Source organism: Phyllostomus discolor, chromosome 4, assembly GCF_004126475.2.
Source record: "Phyllostomus discolor isolate MPI-MPIP mPhyDis1 chromosome 4, mPhyDis1.pri.v3, whole genome shotgun sequence".
Classification (NCBI taxonomy): domain Eukaryota; kingdom Metazoa; phylum Chordata; class Mammalia; order Chiroptera; family Phyllostomidae; genus Phyllostomus; species Phyllostomus discolor.
Window position 1 is genome coordinate 45778099 of NC_040906.2, and position 18309 is coordinate 45796407.

At 40.9% G+C, this 18309-nt stretch overlaps 1 protein-coding gene across 4 annotated transcripts; it reads left to right on the forward strand.

Annotated features, from left to right (window-relative positions):
* The first annotated feature begins 1432 nt into the window (after positions 1–1432).
* Positions 1433–16557, forward strand: PRKRA (protein activator of interferon induced protein kinase EIF2AK2). 4 transcript variants are annotated; one of them, XM_028510417.1, is made up of 8 exons: positions 1433–1795; positions 2347–2516; positions 5628–5709; positions 7890–7968; positions 8999–9116; positions 10531–10625; positions 13263–13437; positions 16071–16557. In XM_028510417.1, exons 1-8 carry the CDS (start codon positions 1731–1733, stop codon positions 16226–16228), a joined length of 942 nt encoding a protein of 313 aa, XP_028366218.1. In that variant the 5' UTR covers positions 1433–1730; the 3' UTR covers positions 16229–16557. The 4 variants fall into 4 exon arrangements, with proteins under 4 accessions (XP_028366218.1, XP_028366219.1, XP_035879134.1 ...); XM_028510418.2 differs by lacking the exon at positions 1433–1795 and having other exon boundaries at positions 2347–2392; XM_036023241.1 differs by lacking the exons at positions 1433–1795; positions 2347–2516; positions 5628–5709 and adding an exon at positions 5736–5758.
* Positions 16558–18309: the final 1752 nt, after the last annotated feature.

An 18309-nucleotide genomic window follows, 5' to 3' on the forward strand; every position in this document is an offset into this window, starting at 1 on the left:
TGACATATGGGTTTCCTACTCTGAAGATGGCACTTGGACATCTCTTTGAATGGAGATCCTGCTGCATTTATTTTTCATCATTATTATCCCAGTTACTCAACCTTTAAAGAGAACTATATAAGGTTTTGGCTTGTTTTAAAGGAGTCTGGTGGCTAAAAATACATGTTAGAAACATACGAGTGCTGAAAATATTGCACTGCCATAGTTATGTGGATGTTAATATACAGGGCCCGGCACAAATAACACCCCTTTTTTATTACAAAATCATGAACCTGTAATTCTGTAACATAAGAGTATCACACTCAAGCACACCATATGACATTTTAGGTGAAATGACAAATTAAAACTATAAATTATTACATCCATATTATTACCCCACAACCACACTCAAACAGGCCTTACTTTCTGCTGGACCCTGTATTTTGAAATAGTGGCTATGTAGTATTCACAAGATACTCATTAAAACATAACATTAGTGGACAGTAATCAATACACATACATATATGACAGTAGAGGGAGGAAGAAAGAATAGGTTTAATTCAAGCCTCAAATAATATAAATCAATTTGATTAGATTCTGGACATTTTTTAAAAATTTGCTTTCAAATATCCAGGGCTTGCAAGGACCCCCAAAGATCAGTTTTTAATGATGTCCCTTCTGCGAATAGTATTGTGCAAAGCAATTTTCCAGAACACCGGGAAAGCACATGGAGTCATTTCTGCAAGTGGCTAGCAAACCCCTAGAGAAGCGATTCGGCATCCAATGTCGCTGTCTGAGCCCTGCCAAAGGTGATGCATCCCACACATCCCAAACGCCATTACAAAGAACACCACAGGTGTGCAGAAACAGTATTTAACTGAAATCCGGTCCACAGAAAAGCCTTCTTTTACACCTAAAGGGCTTTGCTGGGATCTGCAGACCCAGCATTTATCTCGCGACGAAAGCCTATTATAATAGACAATGAAACCCATGAGGCAACAGAGATGGTGGGGGTTGTCTCTGGACGTCCCGCAATGTCCTAAACGCTGCACTTCAAGGGAAGAGCCCACCGCAGCCGTCAGAGACTGATATATCACGTCTCCAGTGTCGGAGCCAACCCCAGGGATGCTCTCTATTTGCATTTGGAATTTTGAAATCTTTTTCTTAAAGCGACGCAGCCCTCATCCTTCCCCCACGCAAAAAAGAAAAACAAACAAACACGAAGGGCTGAGCTTCAAGCCCTACAGACTCTGTGAGGTTTGCCACCCGACAAGCCTCCCCGGGCAGGAAACAGGCCCCTTCCAAGGACACAGAACTGTGGCCTTGATGAGGCCGGAGGACTGGGTGCACAGAAGCCCCAAAAGCGCACGTTGGGTAGTGCTTGGGTTGGGAGAGGGGGTGGGATTTGGAGGGAAAGGGGCGGGGCCGGGCGCTGAGGAGATTGGGAGCCGATGGGCGGGGCCAGGATTGGAGAAGGGCCGGGAACCCGGCCAGCAAGGAGGTGTGGCCGGGAACCCGGACCGGCGTTGCCGCACGGAGGCCCCGCCTCCGCCCCCACCCGTCCCCTTGTCCCCTTTGCAAAGAGGGACGCAGGAGGGGAGCATTGAGGGAGGGGGTCGGAGAAAGAGAGGAAGAGAGTTGGGGAGGAAGAGGCGGCGGCTCTGGAACGCTTCTCTCAGGGATCGCCGACCCAAAGAGCGAGGACGTTGATTCCCGCCGCTCTTCCTCCCGCCAAGCCCTCCCTTCTCACCATGTCCCAAAGCCGGCATCGCGCCGTGGCCCCGCCGCTGGAGCGCGAGGACAGTGGGACCTTCAGGTCAGCGCACGGGCGGTCGGGCCGCAAGTGGAGGGGGGGGGGGGGAATGCTGGGGAGGCGGGGGTGGACCACCCGGCTCTCCAGCGGCATTGTGGGTAAAGCCCCTTCCGAAGCTCTGGCCCTTCACTGCTGCGGGCCGTCTGGCTGGCATTCGGCCCCTCCCTCTTGGCGGCGCGCGGGCCGGGGTCTGCGGCCCGGCCCCGCCCCTCTTGCATCCTTCCTGAGCTTGTAGAGTGGGTGGAGGTGGTTCGCTGCCTCCCGGGGTTTGGGATCTGTGGGTTAGTCCTGAGAGGCTGCGGCACTTCTGTTCCCCAGCGAATCGGCTCTACCCTCATTCAAGTTACCTCCCTAAAGACGTTCCTCACTCTGCATCCCCCTGCTCTGTGCCCGCCGCAGTGGGGCCGGCAGATGGAGCACCTTGCCAGCTCTGGCAGCCGAAGGGAGCTTTGGCGCCTCTCGCGTCACTGTTGATGATGGTCAGAACTAGCCTTGGTAGGCTTCTGCTTCCCTCCCCGCTTTGGCATGCAAACCACACCTTTTTCTCTTGGCAGTTTGGGGAAGATGATTACAGCTAAACCAGGGAAAACACCGATTCAGGTATTACACGAATACGGCATGAAGACCAAGAACGTCCCTGTTTATGAATGTGAAAGATCCGATATGCAAATACACGTGCCTACTTTCACCTTCAGAGTAACCGTTGGTGACATAACCTGCACAGGTCTGTATGCACAGTTAACCCCCGACCACCATGCGGGTTGGCGGTCCAGATTTGGTATTGCTTATCAGTTGGACAAGTGCCTTTCTTACTCAAGACAGTTGTGAGAAGCAGGTTCTTGAAACACACCTCTCATCTCAGGCCATTGGGATTTTACAATTTCATCTGATTCTCTCCCTAATTTTCTCTTTCCCAGATACCAAGAGAAACTCAGAAACATCCTAGGATCCTCCTAGGGTTCTTCTCCCAAGAATTAGGGAGAATCAGGAAAGATTCTTGGAGCAGCCATAGCTGGATCAGTAGGTGCTGTCAAGTTTTATAGTTTCATAGCTTATAACAGATGCCAGGGGGCATGACCCTAGAATTTTCTGAGCCTCTCACCTTTCCGTATGGACCCATTTGGCACTTTGGGCTCATTGTACCACATTCGATCCCATATCCAAACAAAATGAGGAAGGCAAAAGGCTCAAATACTCTATATTGGCATAGCAACTTCTAGTTCCTGACACTGTACAGATGTTTTAATAAGCTCTTATCTCCTCTTTTAATACATGGGGAAGTAGGCTCATGGAGATAAGTAACATGCCCAAGATCCAATGGCAATGATGTTTCAGAGCTCAAACTCACATTATTATGGTCTGTGAGTCTGAGCAAATTATAACTGAGGCTGCCCATTTGTAAAGGTAGACATTTTATTTCTTCTGCATCTATTTAATTGCAAACAACTGAATAGTATTGAATATTGAATAGTAAATATTGAAAAAATATTGAATAGTAAATGTAATTTGGAAGAAGTGCAAGAAAAAAACTCAGCAGGAAGGCTGAAGTTCTACCATCTGGTAATCTGAAGGCATCACTTGTGTTCCTGAAAATCTCAAGTCTGCCATTATCATTGAAGCCACTTTAAGACACTTTTAAAGTTTGTCTGTGTGAGGCTGGTGAATTGGAGGTATCATATGAACCATAGAATCAACAATGCATAACTTGCTTTACCTGGTCTATTTTTAAGTGTTATGTTAAAATTTCAGAAAAAGTGGTCTTTATCCCTTCAATGTGTTATAGACCAGAGATCAGCAACCTATGGCAACCATTCTGCCCAGGCCCCATACCCTTCATACACTGCCTTATCTTCCTGTATAAGCTTATCTGCTCCGTAGCTTCAAATACTATCTAAAGGCTGATAATTCTGAAATCTCTCTTTCTTCAACCCAGGCCCAGTTACAGAATCAAGTATCAGCCTGTTTTGTCTGGATATCTCTGCTTGGATGGCCTAAAGGCACCTCAGTCTCTCATTGACTCAAACTGAATCCACCTTCTCTCTCAAATTCCCCCTGCTTTCCCTACCTCAGTAAAAGCACCACCATCCCCTTTGGTTCATAGTAGAAATTTGGGTCTCATCTCCTTGACTCCTTCCCCTCCCTCTGACTCCTGTCCAATCTATCACCAAATCTTCCTAAATATCTTGCATCTGTCTGCTTCTCTCCTCTTCCCATTGCTACTGATTAGGCCACTGTCATCTTCTATTTGGATTATGGCTACAGTCCTGTAGCTGTTCTTTCAGTTTCTAGTCTTGTGTCCATTCTCCACACAACAACCAGAGTGTTCTTTCTGGAATTAAAGTCTGTTCATGTACTTCCACTTGCTAAATCCACCCATTAGTGTCCCCATAGCCCTCTAGGATGAATACAGATTTGCCAACATGACCGAGAATTTTGCTGTTCCAAATGCAATCAACAGCAGCATTGATATCACCTGGACACTTGCCAGACGTATTGGACCAGAGTGTGCATTTTAACAAAATTCCTGGGCACTTCCTATGCCCATTAGAGTTTGAGAAGCACAAATTTAGGAGGCTGTTCTCTGACTTCTCCTACCCTCCAACTCTAGCCTTTTATCTCAAAATTTCTTCCTTCAAGCCCTTGTGGTACCCAACTATGTGGTATACTCTTGAGAACATCAGTGTGCTCTTTACCTTTGAGCCTTTGCCTCTTCTCTGCCTAGATTGTTCTTAACCCCTAGCTTTCTTCACATCACTAGCTTTTACTCAATTTTCAAGCCTTCACTTAGGTATCCCTTCCTTCATGAAGCCTTTCTGAATTCTTACCAAGAGTGAGGGAGCTGCCCCTTTTGTGTGTGCCCCTGCAGCCTGCACTTAGGCCTGTCATCACAGGTACCAATCCAGATTTCAGACGCCTCTTTACAGAATAAATTCCACAGTAGGGTCTCTGCTCTTCAAAGGTAGGGACTCCATTTAGTTCTCTACTGTATCTCTAATACCTCTGGTAGTGGATAAATGAGTGTGTGTATCTTCTGACCCTTAAGGGTCACACTTGAAATTTATGCCCTGTCTCCTTTCTTTCCTCCACCAGTGAAATGGACATAAGTATTCTGATACCACTTTCGAAGGGTTCTCAACACCTAGTTTGAACACAGAAGGAAAAAGATTGAATTTACCATTTACTAGGTGTGATTACTTACTGAAATTAGGCATCAGTGTTAGTGATTAGTCAGGCCTATCCCCTGCCACCCCCTTGGCTACCCAATTGAGGGATACAGATTGTATGGAAGACATATAAGCTCTCCCCTTTTTCCCTATATAATTCTTCCCACACTGAACCCAATTAGACGTGCAAATTTGTCACGTCTAATTTGCATTGGACGTGACTGTAGCCAGTCAAGAGGTTTAATCCCATGTAGGACAGGGATTCTAACAGGCTGTTAGAATAAAATTGTGCACATTTTGTGTAAGTGGCTCCCATAAAGGAAACTTCTGGCTACAGAAGAATTTCTCTCTGTAAATAGAGGAAGAATAAAATACTAAGTTGCATTTCTTCAGAAGGTATGACATGGTTTCCTTTATTACCATTTTATGTAATAAACTTATAATGTAGACATAATGTAGATTTTTAACTCAGGTATGCCTAGAACTTTTAAAGTCATGGGTTTTTAAATGTATTTCATGTGAATATTTTATTATAGCATATTTATAGTATGTTTTTATTACCTAGTGTGTATATGTAAAACCTGTGGTGACTTTGTTTTATATTATGAAAACACCTCTGCAAGCCTCACATTTTCACAGTGTGTATTTTGTTGTTGTTAACCTTAATTCAGGTGAAGGTACAAGTAAGAAGCTGGCGAAACATAGAGCTGCAGAGGCTGCCATAAACATTTTGAAAGCCAATGCAAGTATTTGGTGAGCTAAATTTCTTTGTATTATGCAGCTCAAAAATACCATGGTTGAGGTAAGATTAAAAGTTTGAACATGCTCACAAGAGCAGCAGAGCGAACAGTTTTTAGTATCTAGCTCTAAAATCTTACTCCTTGTGAAAACCTATCACCCATTAAAGACAACCTTATACTTAAGCAATTAAACCCAGCAATTAACACTTAAATGAAGGCTCTCTTGAGCTAGGCTTTTTTTCCCAGATGGGGTGCAATAGTAGAAAACCGGAGGTTTTCTGGCCAGTGTCTTAGTGTATCAAGACTGATTATTTCTATACTGAGGAAAGCAAGGTGTGAGGTGGGAAACAATCAGCTAAGAGCACTCTTTCAGGAATTCCGATTTGGAAGGAGACAAAAAGATTTCTTTTTATTGTAGAATGCATGCCAAATGCAAGAGGATTTTAAATGGGGTATTAATTTTGACATATCTTTCCGAAATAAATTTGTTATCCCTTTAGGTGCTTTTGGAAAGCGTACTGGTCCTAGAGTACCTCCTGTGTCATAAAGTGGTGTTCTTTGGCCTCTAAAGGGTGCCTCCTGGAATCTCATGCTGCTTCTTCAGCTGCTTCTCTGCATGCACTCAGATATATCTGGAGTACAGTTTGGCATTTCTGTTCACAGCTGACAGCAGAAGCCCATGGGATTTTAGGATGGGTTTTTTGTTCCCCAACCATAGCAAAACTTTTGACTTAGGGATGTATTTAGGTTCATATGCAGCGCTGCTCCCTTTTTCTAAGTTCTTGTAACCATTTGGGTAGTATGGAACTAACCAGTGTAAGCCTTGGGTTTCATACAGTGGTTCTCAGTTCTCTAGGGCCATACAGAGCAATTGATCTATGCCAGCTTTTTACATATGCTGAATGGAATGGCAGGTATTGGATCTCCCCCTTGCTAGTGATGGCCATGTATGTGCTTCTTGCCCATGGGCACTCACTTTGTCAGCAAAAAAAGGGATAACACTTTACTATACGGGGTGGGGCAAAAGTAGATTTACAGTTGTGGGTACGCAAAACACAGTTTACTTTTGTATTACTCTTTATTAATTTGTATTGTTTTCCACACGAGAAACTGTAAACCTACTTTTGCCGCACCCTGTATATTTGTGCTACTTGATGGATGACATGAGAATTATTACTAAGCTGTAATGAGGTCTCAAGTGGCCTGATTTAATACACAGACTTTCTCACTTCTCTAGCACAATTATTTGGGTAGGTTAGGCATGCAGCATTGTAAGTAAATGTGTATCTCATCAGCCAGTATAAAGTTTGAAATTCTGGTAGAAAAGAAACTTGAGGGAGTGGCAATAACTGAATCTAATTTGTCATGGAAGAAATGATTCTTCAGTTGCCTAGGTGATAGTAGCCTTAGAATGTAGCCTATTCAGTGTCAGGCACCCATCGCCCTAGTAACTAGTGTTTTAAACTACTTAGAAGAAATTGTTCTTTTTTTTTTTTTTAATCACAGTCCTTACATGCTGAAACCAGATTCGTGCAGGCCATCTATTGTATATAGAATGCATGTAAATCTTAGAAGGATTATCCTGGCATAGAACAGGTGATATATCAAACAGATTTTTCTTCCATGGTTATCTAAATGAAAAAAAAACTGCATTTATGATTTGTATTATTCACAGGCTAAATTTCCTGACTAATTTTATTAGTCTTTCCTTTTTATGTAGTTGTACCAGTAGCATGCTTTATTTAAATACATTTTATGTATCATCAATTATACACAAAGTACTACCAGGCTTATGAGGTAAGTAATAAATGGGCCCTACCATCAAGGATTTTACGATAAGAACAGGAGAGTTACAGTGAGGGGTGGTCAAACTTCATGTGTCTGTAAGAGTGTATGAATGATTCTGAAATAGTTTGCTTAAGAAAGTGTCCGACCAAATGTTATAGTGGCTCAAAGGGGGAAGAAATTATATTCCATTGGGCTAAAAGGGTAGGCTTTTTAGAAGGTGGCATTTGAGATTACCTAGAACTATGGACAGTTCAGATTCTCGTGGCAAAAGTGGAAAGAAGGGCATTCCATGTAGAAGGAACAGCAAGAACAAAAGTGTAGTGAGTGAAGTAGAAAGTATTTTTCATATATTTAATAATTTGGAGGAAATTACTTGGTTTTATAACACTTTAAAAAAATGTTTAGCTTTGCAGTTCCTGACCCCTTAATGCCTGACCCTTCCAAGCAACCAAAGAACCAGCTTAATCCTATTGGGTCATTACAGGTAAGTTGTACAGTTTTCCCACACTTAACATTTTGTCTACTGAACAAAGATGTCATAAATCAGTAAAAATTGAAGGCTGAAACAAGTATTAATGCTTTAAAGATAAGATTGTATAATACTTTCTTTTCTAAGTTATGACCATTAGATAGTATAGTGCTGACTTAACACTATTTTCCTACTTATTTAGGTTCTGGATTTTCTTCCATATGCAGTATCTGCCTTTGGTTTGTGGAATTCTCATTTGAGATCAACAGGACCTCAGTGCACATGGCTAGAGTTTTCATACTTTAAGAATATTTCTTGCCACTCTTGTGATAAACCTTTTTCTACTTCTGTTGAGACAAAAGACTTTAAAGAACCCATATTGGGTAACCTAACTCAAGAATAAGGAAGTAGTCTGTTTATTGCTTATTATACCAAATATATACACGTGTGTGTATGCAGCTTCGAATTTGTGCTTGCAGAATATTCTTCTTGCGGGTTATCCATGTGCTCTGTTGCATAGCTCCACTCCCTGTTATTTGGCCAGTCCTTTGGTCTCTTCCCTGCACTATGAGTTATTCTGTAGCTTTTTCCCCTCTTTTCCCAACCTCATTCAAATCTGTTGGCTGTCTCTACTCCTCTTTTGCTTTTGAACAAATACAGTAGTTCACCAGCTATGGTATGGAAGTCTGTAGCTGGGAGAGGAGAAGCTACAGGAACTGCTGGCATTGAGACTTGCAGAGTGCCTCTCTGATGTTTCTAAAGAGGGTGATAGTAGCTTGTCTTCCTATTTGAACCCTGTGACATCAGCTCACTGTGGCTTAATGGAAGAACCATTTATAGCAGGAAACTACTTCAGTACAAGCTATAAAATGCAGGAATGTCTATGGTGAATATAAGATCTTCCCTAATTTTTCCATTGCAGAATATCATTATTCCTTTAAACACATAAATAGAAATGGGATCAGAATCATGAAAGAATGTCATTTATGTGATTAAACCATTGCGTAGTAAAAATTACTACTAAAGCCTCATCTCAATTTTCTAGGAATTGGCTATTCATCATGGCTGGAGACTTCCTGAATATACCCTTTCCCAGGAGGGAGGACCTGCTCATAAGAGAGAATATACCACAATTTGCAGGCTAGAGTCATTTATGGAAACTGGTACTTAACATCTTTCTACCCTTATACAATTAAAGACATCTGAAGTATTTTCAGATGTTGAAGTATTTTCAGAAATTTCATAGAAATTTCTGTTGTGATAACTTTTCAAATTTTCCTGTTGAGAAAAAATTGATACACTCCTGTTCTACTGTCTCTAACTTCTTATGGAAAATTTTAAGTATAAATATTTGACTTAAGAATACTTATACCTCTTAATTTGACATTTTTAAAGATCATGAGTTGATAATGGAAACAAGTAATTAACTCTTTAAACAGTCCTCACTGAAATACTAGTGACTTAAAAAAATCTCAGGTGGTGTTTCAGCAGCTATTCTAGGAGATAAGACTAGAAAACATCTTGTTTACATTTGAAAACAAGATGATTAATAAGATGCTAGATGACAACACATGACAGTGAGATAAAAATAAAGTAGAAATTATTCTTTCAAATTATAGCAACTTCTATGTCGTGAAGGCCATAAACTATGAGTCCTAGCTTAAGTCCTAGGCAGTGCAGCTAGCTCACTTGGTTGGAGCATTGTCCCAGAACCAGGAGGTCTCTGGTGTGGTTCCCAGATGGGCCATATACCTGGTTTACAGGTTCAATCCCTAGTCCATTTGCATATGGGAAAGCAACCAATCAATGCTTCTCTCTTGCAACGATGTTTCTCTTCCTCCCTCCCTCTCTCTAAAAGCAATGGAAAAAATGTCCTTGGGTGAGAATTTTTTTAAAAGTTCACTTAATAAAGTACTAGTGAGGATTCCTATTTTAACTTTTTAAATATGTTTCTATCATTTTTAAAGTGACTTGAAAGAGAATTTTACCTTGACTACATGTTAATTTCTACTAATAAGCTGCCTTTTGCCATCGAGAGGTCAAGGTAGTATGGGAACCTCAACTTCTGTTCTTGATACAATCCTTGGTTTGCAAGTTAGCAAATTACTTAATGCCTCTGGGCCTCAATTTTCAAATCTAACAGGTGCGTGGAAGGAGGTGGAATATATAGTATCTTTCAACTTCAGTATCTCTGTATTCAAGTTAGAGAAATTCCACCTAATTGTCACTTTATAGGAAATTACAAGCAGGAAATAAACATTGAGAGGAAAAAAGTTGTCATTCAGTTATACCTTGATAAATTTGAATATTAGAATTAAAGCAAATATAATTAAAACTAGATGTAAGGAAATGTAACTGTTAAAACAGAAAATGTGACTATTAAAGATAAATTGTTAAAAGAAATGCCTTTAAAAATGTAAGAATTAATAGCTATATGAATCATAGCAAGCAAAGATGTCAGTCAGTAGAAAATAGAGTAGTATGTAAAAACTAGGAGGTTTTCTCTGATTAAATGCAATATACATTTGACCATTCTCTATGGACACATTTCTAAACCTCCCATTTCTTTTTATTTAGGAAAGGGGGCATCAAAAAAACAAGCCAAGAGAAATGCTGCTGAGAAATTTCTCGCTAAATTCAGTAATATTTCTCCAGAGAACCACATTTCTTTAGTGAGTAAAGATCATACAACTATGATGTTGATGTGATTAAGCATCTCTTGCTATGGGAAACTTTCCTAGATTTCTTGTATAGATACTTCAGAGTTGCAGTTTTTGAAAATCTCTTCACTGTTTAGTTACACACTACCCAGTTTAATCTGTTTGCTATATGTGGGCCAGGGTTACAAGGTGACCAGGTTAGACAACTTTGGAGACACAGTAAAATCGAGAGTACTATGGGATCTAAAGAAAATAGGCCTGTAGAGCTATTTTTGCCTTCAGATTGACAGGGCTTTCTATCCCTTTGTTTATTCATTCATTTAGCCACTCAGCAAACATTTTTAGTGAGCTCATACTCTGTGCCAGGCTTTGTGCTGGGTACTGGCATACAGTGAATAAGACAGTCTCTGCTCTTAAGGAGCTTTAGCCTGCTGAAAGAGAGAGGAGGACCCTACAGCCTGGTCTTCACAGAGGCTGCAGTAGGAACACAGGAGAAGGCATCCAATTAAGACGGGGAGGTGGGGGAAAGCTTCTTGGGGGAAATACTTACCATCTGAGTCAAGACCTGTAGGAGGAGAGTAGGGGGAAAGAATTCCAGGGAGAAGAAAGAGCAGGAGTGAAACATACGTGGTCTGGGAACCCTACGTGAGTTGGTATGGCTGGAGCGCAGGGCTGTAGGGAGTCTAAAACCTTGCGGCGGAAAGGTAAAGAGGGATTAAATCTTGCAGAAACTTCTATGTTAAGGAGATTGAACTTTATCCTGAGGGTAGTACAAAGTTAAGGAATTTTAATCTGAAAGAACAGGATCTTATTTTACATGAGAAGGGATATCACTTGGCTGTGTTATGAAGAGTTAATGAATATTAGAGAGACCTGCTAGAATGCTGTCACAGAAAGCAGATGAAAAATGATGGCCTAAGTGAAAGGAGTGGCAGTAAAAATGGTAGGTCTATCAGTTATTCAGAAAACTAAAGTGAAGGGGGCATGGTGGTTGATTGGTTATGGGGAGCAAGGACAAAGGAGAAAATAAACATCTTCAGCTTGGCAGCTGGCCGGATGGTGCTACCGTTCTTCATGTGGGGAGCACAGAAAATGAATGAGATTTGAGGAAGAACAGACAATGAGCTAAATTTAGGATGCAATTAATTTGGAAGACAACCAAGTAGAAGAAATACAAATAGTTAATAGAAGAAAAAAATGTTCAACTTCATTATGCAAGGTAAACAATATACTAATTTCATGTTTTAGATTGACAAAATCTACAGCGTTTGATAAGACCTGATGTTGGTGAAGGTCTGAGAAGAAAAGCACCTTCAACACATTTGATGGGAGGATAAAGTGGTTCAGAAATGAGTTTGGAAGTATTTGTCAAAATTAAAAGCATGCACATTCTTCGACTCAGCAGTTCTACTTGTAAAAATTAACCTACAGAGAAAGTCATTTAAGTGCAAAGGAGTTTTATTATAACTTTGTTACTAAAAGCAAGAAACCAGAAACAGCCTAAAACTGTTAGTTGAAGGCTGGTAAATATAGTGCATATATGTGCACTGAGACAAGAAGAGTGAATAAGATACAGAAGAGGAAGCTGTCATTTTTGTTTAAAAAGATTATGTATATATGTATGTGTGCGTGTACTTGAATGTGCATAGGACATTTATGGGAGGGTAGTGAAGAAATGTTTCAACAGCAAGTACCTCTGGGGAGTAGAACTGATATCTCTGGGGAAGGGATGGTAAGGAAAAGAGTCTTATTTTTCATTAGTTCTTTGTTCTTATTGTATGTTTTTTTAAGCATGTGAATAAACTTATGTTTTTTTAAAAAAACAGTTTGTTTAAAGTTTAGTCAGGGAATATAAAATTTATTTAATAACTTCTACAGATTACTCAGTTCTGCATTGTGGCCATCCCTTTGATCTTTTGAAAATATATTTCTTGTCTGGGTTCATTAATAAGTAAGACTTAGGGTCAGTTTCCCTACTTCAGAGAGTAGCTGGTTTTGATTTTTTAAGTGGCGTAGTATAGGAAAACAATCTGAAAACCATATACTAACATGGGAATGTAAAACCTTCTGAACACAGGTAAAAAGGGAAGGCTAAGGGAGAATAAAGAAAAAAGGAGAAGGGAAAACAAGCTCACTTGGGTTCTGAGGTCTAAGTCTGAGAAGAACTTTTTGGCGTCCTGCCGTTCATTCAAGTAACTTGTTCATTTCACCTTTTCTACAGTTTCTTCATTTTCTGCTTCACAGCTTTTGGTTATAATGATTGGTATTTAATATAAGATATCATAAAGATAGGAAAATTGCTTTATATTTTAATCCATAGATCACTGTGCTGGTCACGCAGGTTGCAGATTCGTCTATAGTGCTCTCAAATACTGTGTCTTAATGCGACTGTCAGAAAATGTGAACAAAAAACATCCATACTATACAAGAGTATTTTTAAATATTTCCAGTATGTTATTGCAGGTGCTTTTAACATCATGGTATTTGTTAAGTATGTGCACTTGTTATTGTCTAATTTAAAAGAAAGTTAACCAAATGGCGTTCATTTAAACATGCTTTATAAACCCTTCTAAGGACTTTTTTTTTTTTTAATTATAGTTGGGAAACCAGTCCCAGTTAAGAGTCTTAATCTTCACCTCTGTTTTTCAGACAAATGTAGTAGGACATTCTTTAGGATGTACTTGGCATTCCTTGAGGAATTCTCCTGGTGAAAAGATAAACCAACTGAAAAGAAGCCTCCTCAGTATTCCAAATACGGATTACATCCAGCTGCTTAGTGAAATTGCCAAGGAACAAGGTTTTAATATAACATATTTGGATATAGGTATGAGGTTTTGTTTTTTGTCTATCCCAAAATATGTTTCTTTTAAAAATATCTTTGAGAAGCAAAAACTTCTATTATAATTGATTTCACTGGTCAGAGATTCTAACTATATATACTTACCACAGCAGTAATATATTTCATTGATATGTTTTATTCTTATAAATAATGTTAGCAATAGCTAACATGTCTACAGTTACAATAATAAAAATAATAATAGCTAAGATTTATAGTTTTACTCTGTGTCAGACACTGTTCTAAGGACATTACATAATAACTGATTGAATCTTCAAACTAACCCTGTGAGGTGGGTCCTGTGTATCAGTGAAGAAAGTAAGCCACAGACAGGTTCAGAAATTTATCTGAGGTCACACAGCGAGTCAGTGGTGGAGCGTACCAGGGGAAGAGTAACTGCAGGAACACTGCCTATTAAACTAGCCCTGATGGGAAGGTTGACAGATAAAAAGACTCCCGAGTTTCTAGAAAAAGTAGCAAGTTTGTGGGGGCCAGACCTCTGTCCCTACTCTGTCACTATACGCCAATTCTGGGAGATAAATGGGGGCAAGTTAATTAATAGCTCTATCCCATCCCAGCTGTCATCTTCTCTGTTTTCTCTAGCCCTTGATCATTTAGATTGACTAGCTTTCCAGTCTTTCCATATTTGTCTGTTTGGATTTTCTTTTAATTTAATTTATAAAACTAGCTAATGTGCATATAGGTGCATTTCTTGTCTGGATTCCACATCAGTATAATAAAGGAAGAATTTGATATCCCTTTTCCAGCCTCAGTGAACTGTGAGGACCTAGTTTGTCAGAGCTACCGGAACTGGGAAAGTAGGGTGTTCAGGGATTGAAAGAACTTCTTATTTTCTCTGCTGCTTTAGGATCAAATGATGGGGTCAAGTGTAATGTCTCAATATATCGAGAATGAGGCCAAACCCTGGAATATAGTATAGACAGATGGTCAGGAAAGGTGACCGATGGGGCAGGCAGGTTGAGAGCAGCTGCTATACAGGTGTGGTGTTTCCTCATGAGGTGATGAAATGATGAAGATGTTTCATAACTAGATGGGGGTGGTGGTGAATGTACTAAATGCCATCAAATAGTTTGCTTTAAAAATGGTTAATTTTATGTTGTGTGAACTTGATCTCAATTAAAACAAGTAAAAGAACCTAACTGCTAGAACTAGAAAGTCTCTTCAGGCATTAAATAATCCCATTGTATCTGGACATTTTCCACTATATTGACTAACTGAAATAACATTTAATAACGACTACTTTAAACAAATTATGACTCATGTATTTCTACTTCTTCTCTTATTTATCTTTTTTATAAGTTAACTTTTTAAAAAAAGATTTTATTTATATTTAAAGAGGGGAAGGGAGGGAGAAAAAGAGGGAGAGAAACATCAGTGTGTGGCTGCCTTTCAAGCACCCCCTACTGGGAACCTGGCCTGCAACCCAGGCATGTGCTCTGACTGGGAATTGAACCAACGACTCTTTGGTTCTCAGACCGGCACTCAATTCACTGAGCCACACCAGCCAGGACTTATTTAATGATTGTTAGTAAGAATGATTCATCAGTTGGGAACATTTGTTCCCTGGGTTTAGGTATTGTTTTTAAAACACCCCTCAGGGGTGTCCAGCCTGCAGTCCAACACATCATCATAAATCTACTTAAAACATTTTGAGATTTTTGTTGTGATTATGTGTCATAATGTATTTAATGTGTGGCCCACCACAGCTCTTCTTCCAGTGTGGCCCAGAGACGCCAAAAGGTTGGACACCCCTGGACCCATGTATAGGATGGAGCTGGACTCTGCACAGATTATAACCAAAGAACATGAAGGCACAAAGGAGGTCTTGCCCTGAACCGTATATTGCCTAGTTCACATGGGCACTGAAAATAACCCTAGATATCATAATGAAAAATACAGTCTCCCTAGTCCTCTCGCCAGTGGTTCTTTTCCCTTTTTAAAAAGTTGCTATGGTTCAGTAATTTTCCAACACTGTCCAACTAGCCACATTAGAATTGACTTAGGAGCTTAAAAAAAAAATAATGCAAGAATCTGGCATTTTTAGCCCTCACCCCTGCAGTTCTGGTTGGGCAGGCTGGAGCGAGGGCCAGACACCTGTATTCCTGTACAGCTCCCTCCAAGGATCATGAAGCACATCTGCGTTTGAGAACTGCCACAGCCGAGCAGCTGTGCTTTGTTTTTGGTTTGTACAAGAGTAACAAAGATGATGATTAAGTGAAGTAGTCTACCATGTGTGCTTACAGAGAAAAACAATGATAAAAACTATTGTTTAAGCCCTGGCTGGCGTAGCTCAGTGGATTGAGCACGGGCTGGGAACCAAAGTGTCCCAGGTTCGATTCCCAGCCAGGGTACATTCCTGGGTTGCAGGCCATAACCCCCAGCAACCGCACATTGATGTTTCTCTCTCTCTCTCTCCCTCTCCCTCCCTCCCTTCTCTCTCTAAAAATAAATAAATAAAATCTTTAAAAAAAAAAAAAGCTCTAAAAAAAAAAACTCATCAAAAGTGGTGAATTTAAAAAAAAAACAAAAAACTATTGTTTATACAAAGGGTCTCCTTTATATGCTCTTATTAACCATCGTGTTTGAATATGTCATTACAGAAGAACTGAGTGCCAACGGCCAGTATCAGTGTCTCGCCGAACTGTCCACCAGCCCCATTACCGTCTGTCACGGCTCTGGGATCTCCTGCGGCAACGCACAGAGTGATGCCGCTCACAATGCTTTGCAGTATTTAAAGATAATAGCAGAAAGAAAGTAAACTTGGAGCAACTTAGAAAACCCTTCAGTGGCACATAAAAAGTTCCTCTTTCACCCCTTCCCAAGTAAAATGTTTAATGTTTGAGTTTGTTGTTTCTAAATCTCTTTCATAGATTCCATCGACACTACAGATTTAAGTATCTGCTAGTTGTTATTAAACTCTTTTTAATGGCTTCAACTTTGTATTGGTATATCGTATTTATAAACTTTGTACCATAGGCAGAGTGTAGCACCCATTTGACAATGTCATGTACACAGAAGGAAGAAACTGCATGTGTATTGATGATGATGAAGATGATGAAATAAAACTGCTGACAACAGTCTTTCTTACTGGTGCTTAACCTCTCTGTGCAGGGCTTCGAAAAGGGAGTTCAAAGGAAGCCCCTGAGCGTTAGAGCGCTGAGGGGCAGGCGAGGGGCTCTTGCTGAATGTGGTAGTTAAACATCAGGGGCAGGGCTGCTCTGCTGTGTGTCTGAATCCGTGTGATGAAGAGCTGCTGTTGGGATGGGTTCCTCGCCTTTTATTGAAGGGTTCCTGACTTGCCTGTGCTCTGTTCTTTTTAGCAGTTCTTGTGAGTAATGCTATAATGTGGCTCTTTTGTTAATTACATATCCCTGGTTTCCTTAGGAAAGTCAAAAAACCTGTGGCCTGAGCAGAAATGGACAAATACATACTTGACTTACTTCCATATTTCCTCTAAGCATGTGCAATGTTGTCTTCTTTGACGTAACCATTCACCAGTGAATTAGTACTGTAGTTGAAAAACATTAGTAAAATTACAGAAAAAAACCACAAACTTTTCAGTGTACTCAATTCAGTTACAAGAAAATATTTCAAACAAAGCAGTGAGAGATTAAAAGTTTGGGAAGTAAGTGTCATGATTTAATTTTGCCCTCTGTGTTTTGACATGTCAGCTTGTATGTAGTAACCCCTCCAGCCTGCCGTTGGTCGGCGCCAGCTGATAGCGCGGCCTTTGTGGACAGGTGGCAGCCCCCGGATGTTCAGAGCCCAGGGAAGGCCTCAGAGAGGAAGAGCGTTTGAAGTGAAGCAGGAGAGGAAGAAGCTGGGGGAATTCCAAGGCAGGTGGAATGGGGAAACTGAGACAAGATTACTAAACAAGGCCAAACAATTTGAATAACTTACGGGCACCTAGTGAATCACAAGACCTGTCCTTCCCTAACCAAGGACACGAGCAAATGGTTTATACCTCTCCTCCCTGAGCAGAGAGCAAACAGCTTAAATCAGCCTGGTCTGGGAGATGGAGCCCCAGTTGATGCCATCTGTGCCAGCCAAGCCGGAGGAGGATGAACTTGGGAAAGAATGACAACCCGATTAGAGACAGACAGACCCAAGATAAAAGGAAAACAGTAAAGCAGACCAAAGAACAATCCCAAACTCCCCTATGTGTTCATTTTGATGCATCAGTATATTAAAGAAACACACCTGGAAAACTGATCAATATTCAGCTGAAACCCTTCCCTGAGAGTCTCACCTGCACAAGAAAAACAAAAACCCGTCAACACAGAGGATACCAGCGCAGGTGCTCTGGAGCACACCCATGCCTTTTCTGGGGCATGAATTTTTTACTTTCTCCTAAACTCTTGAGTCCCCAGGAGACTTGGAACAAGGGAACAGTGGACAGTGGCAGCTCACCCGGGATCATCCCCTGAACCTGTATCCAAGGCCCCTTTTCTCCCACTCCCCAGAGAGCTGACGGCCACCCCGCCATGGCTCGCTTCTTTCCAATGATGGTTCTAGGGAGCCAAAGCAGAGCACAGCCTAAGCTCTCTGCTGTTGTTTCTTCTACCCCCAGCGCTTCCTTTGTTTCACTGTCCCCAGCTTTAATACATGCCTCTCCAAATCACCTGGACTGCTAGTGGGAAATCTTTTCCTGCACAAAGTCAAGGGCCCACACACTACAGGCCAGCCTGAGGCAGACCTGCTCCTGGCCCGCCCCCATCAGATAACAAGAGCAACTGTGGGTTTTGACAATCTCAAGTGTTAATCCAGCAGGAAATGGGTAACGGATATTTTCCTGTCTGAGGAAACAAAGTCATACCTGAAGGGAATCCTTTGACAATA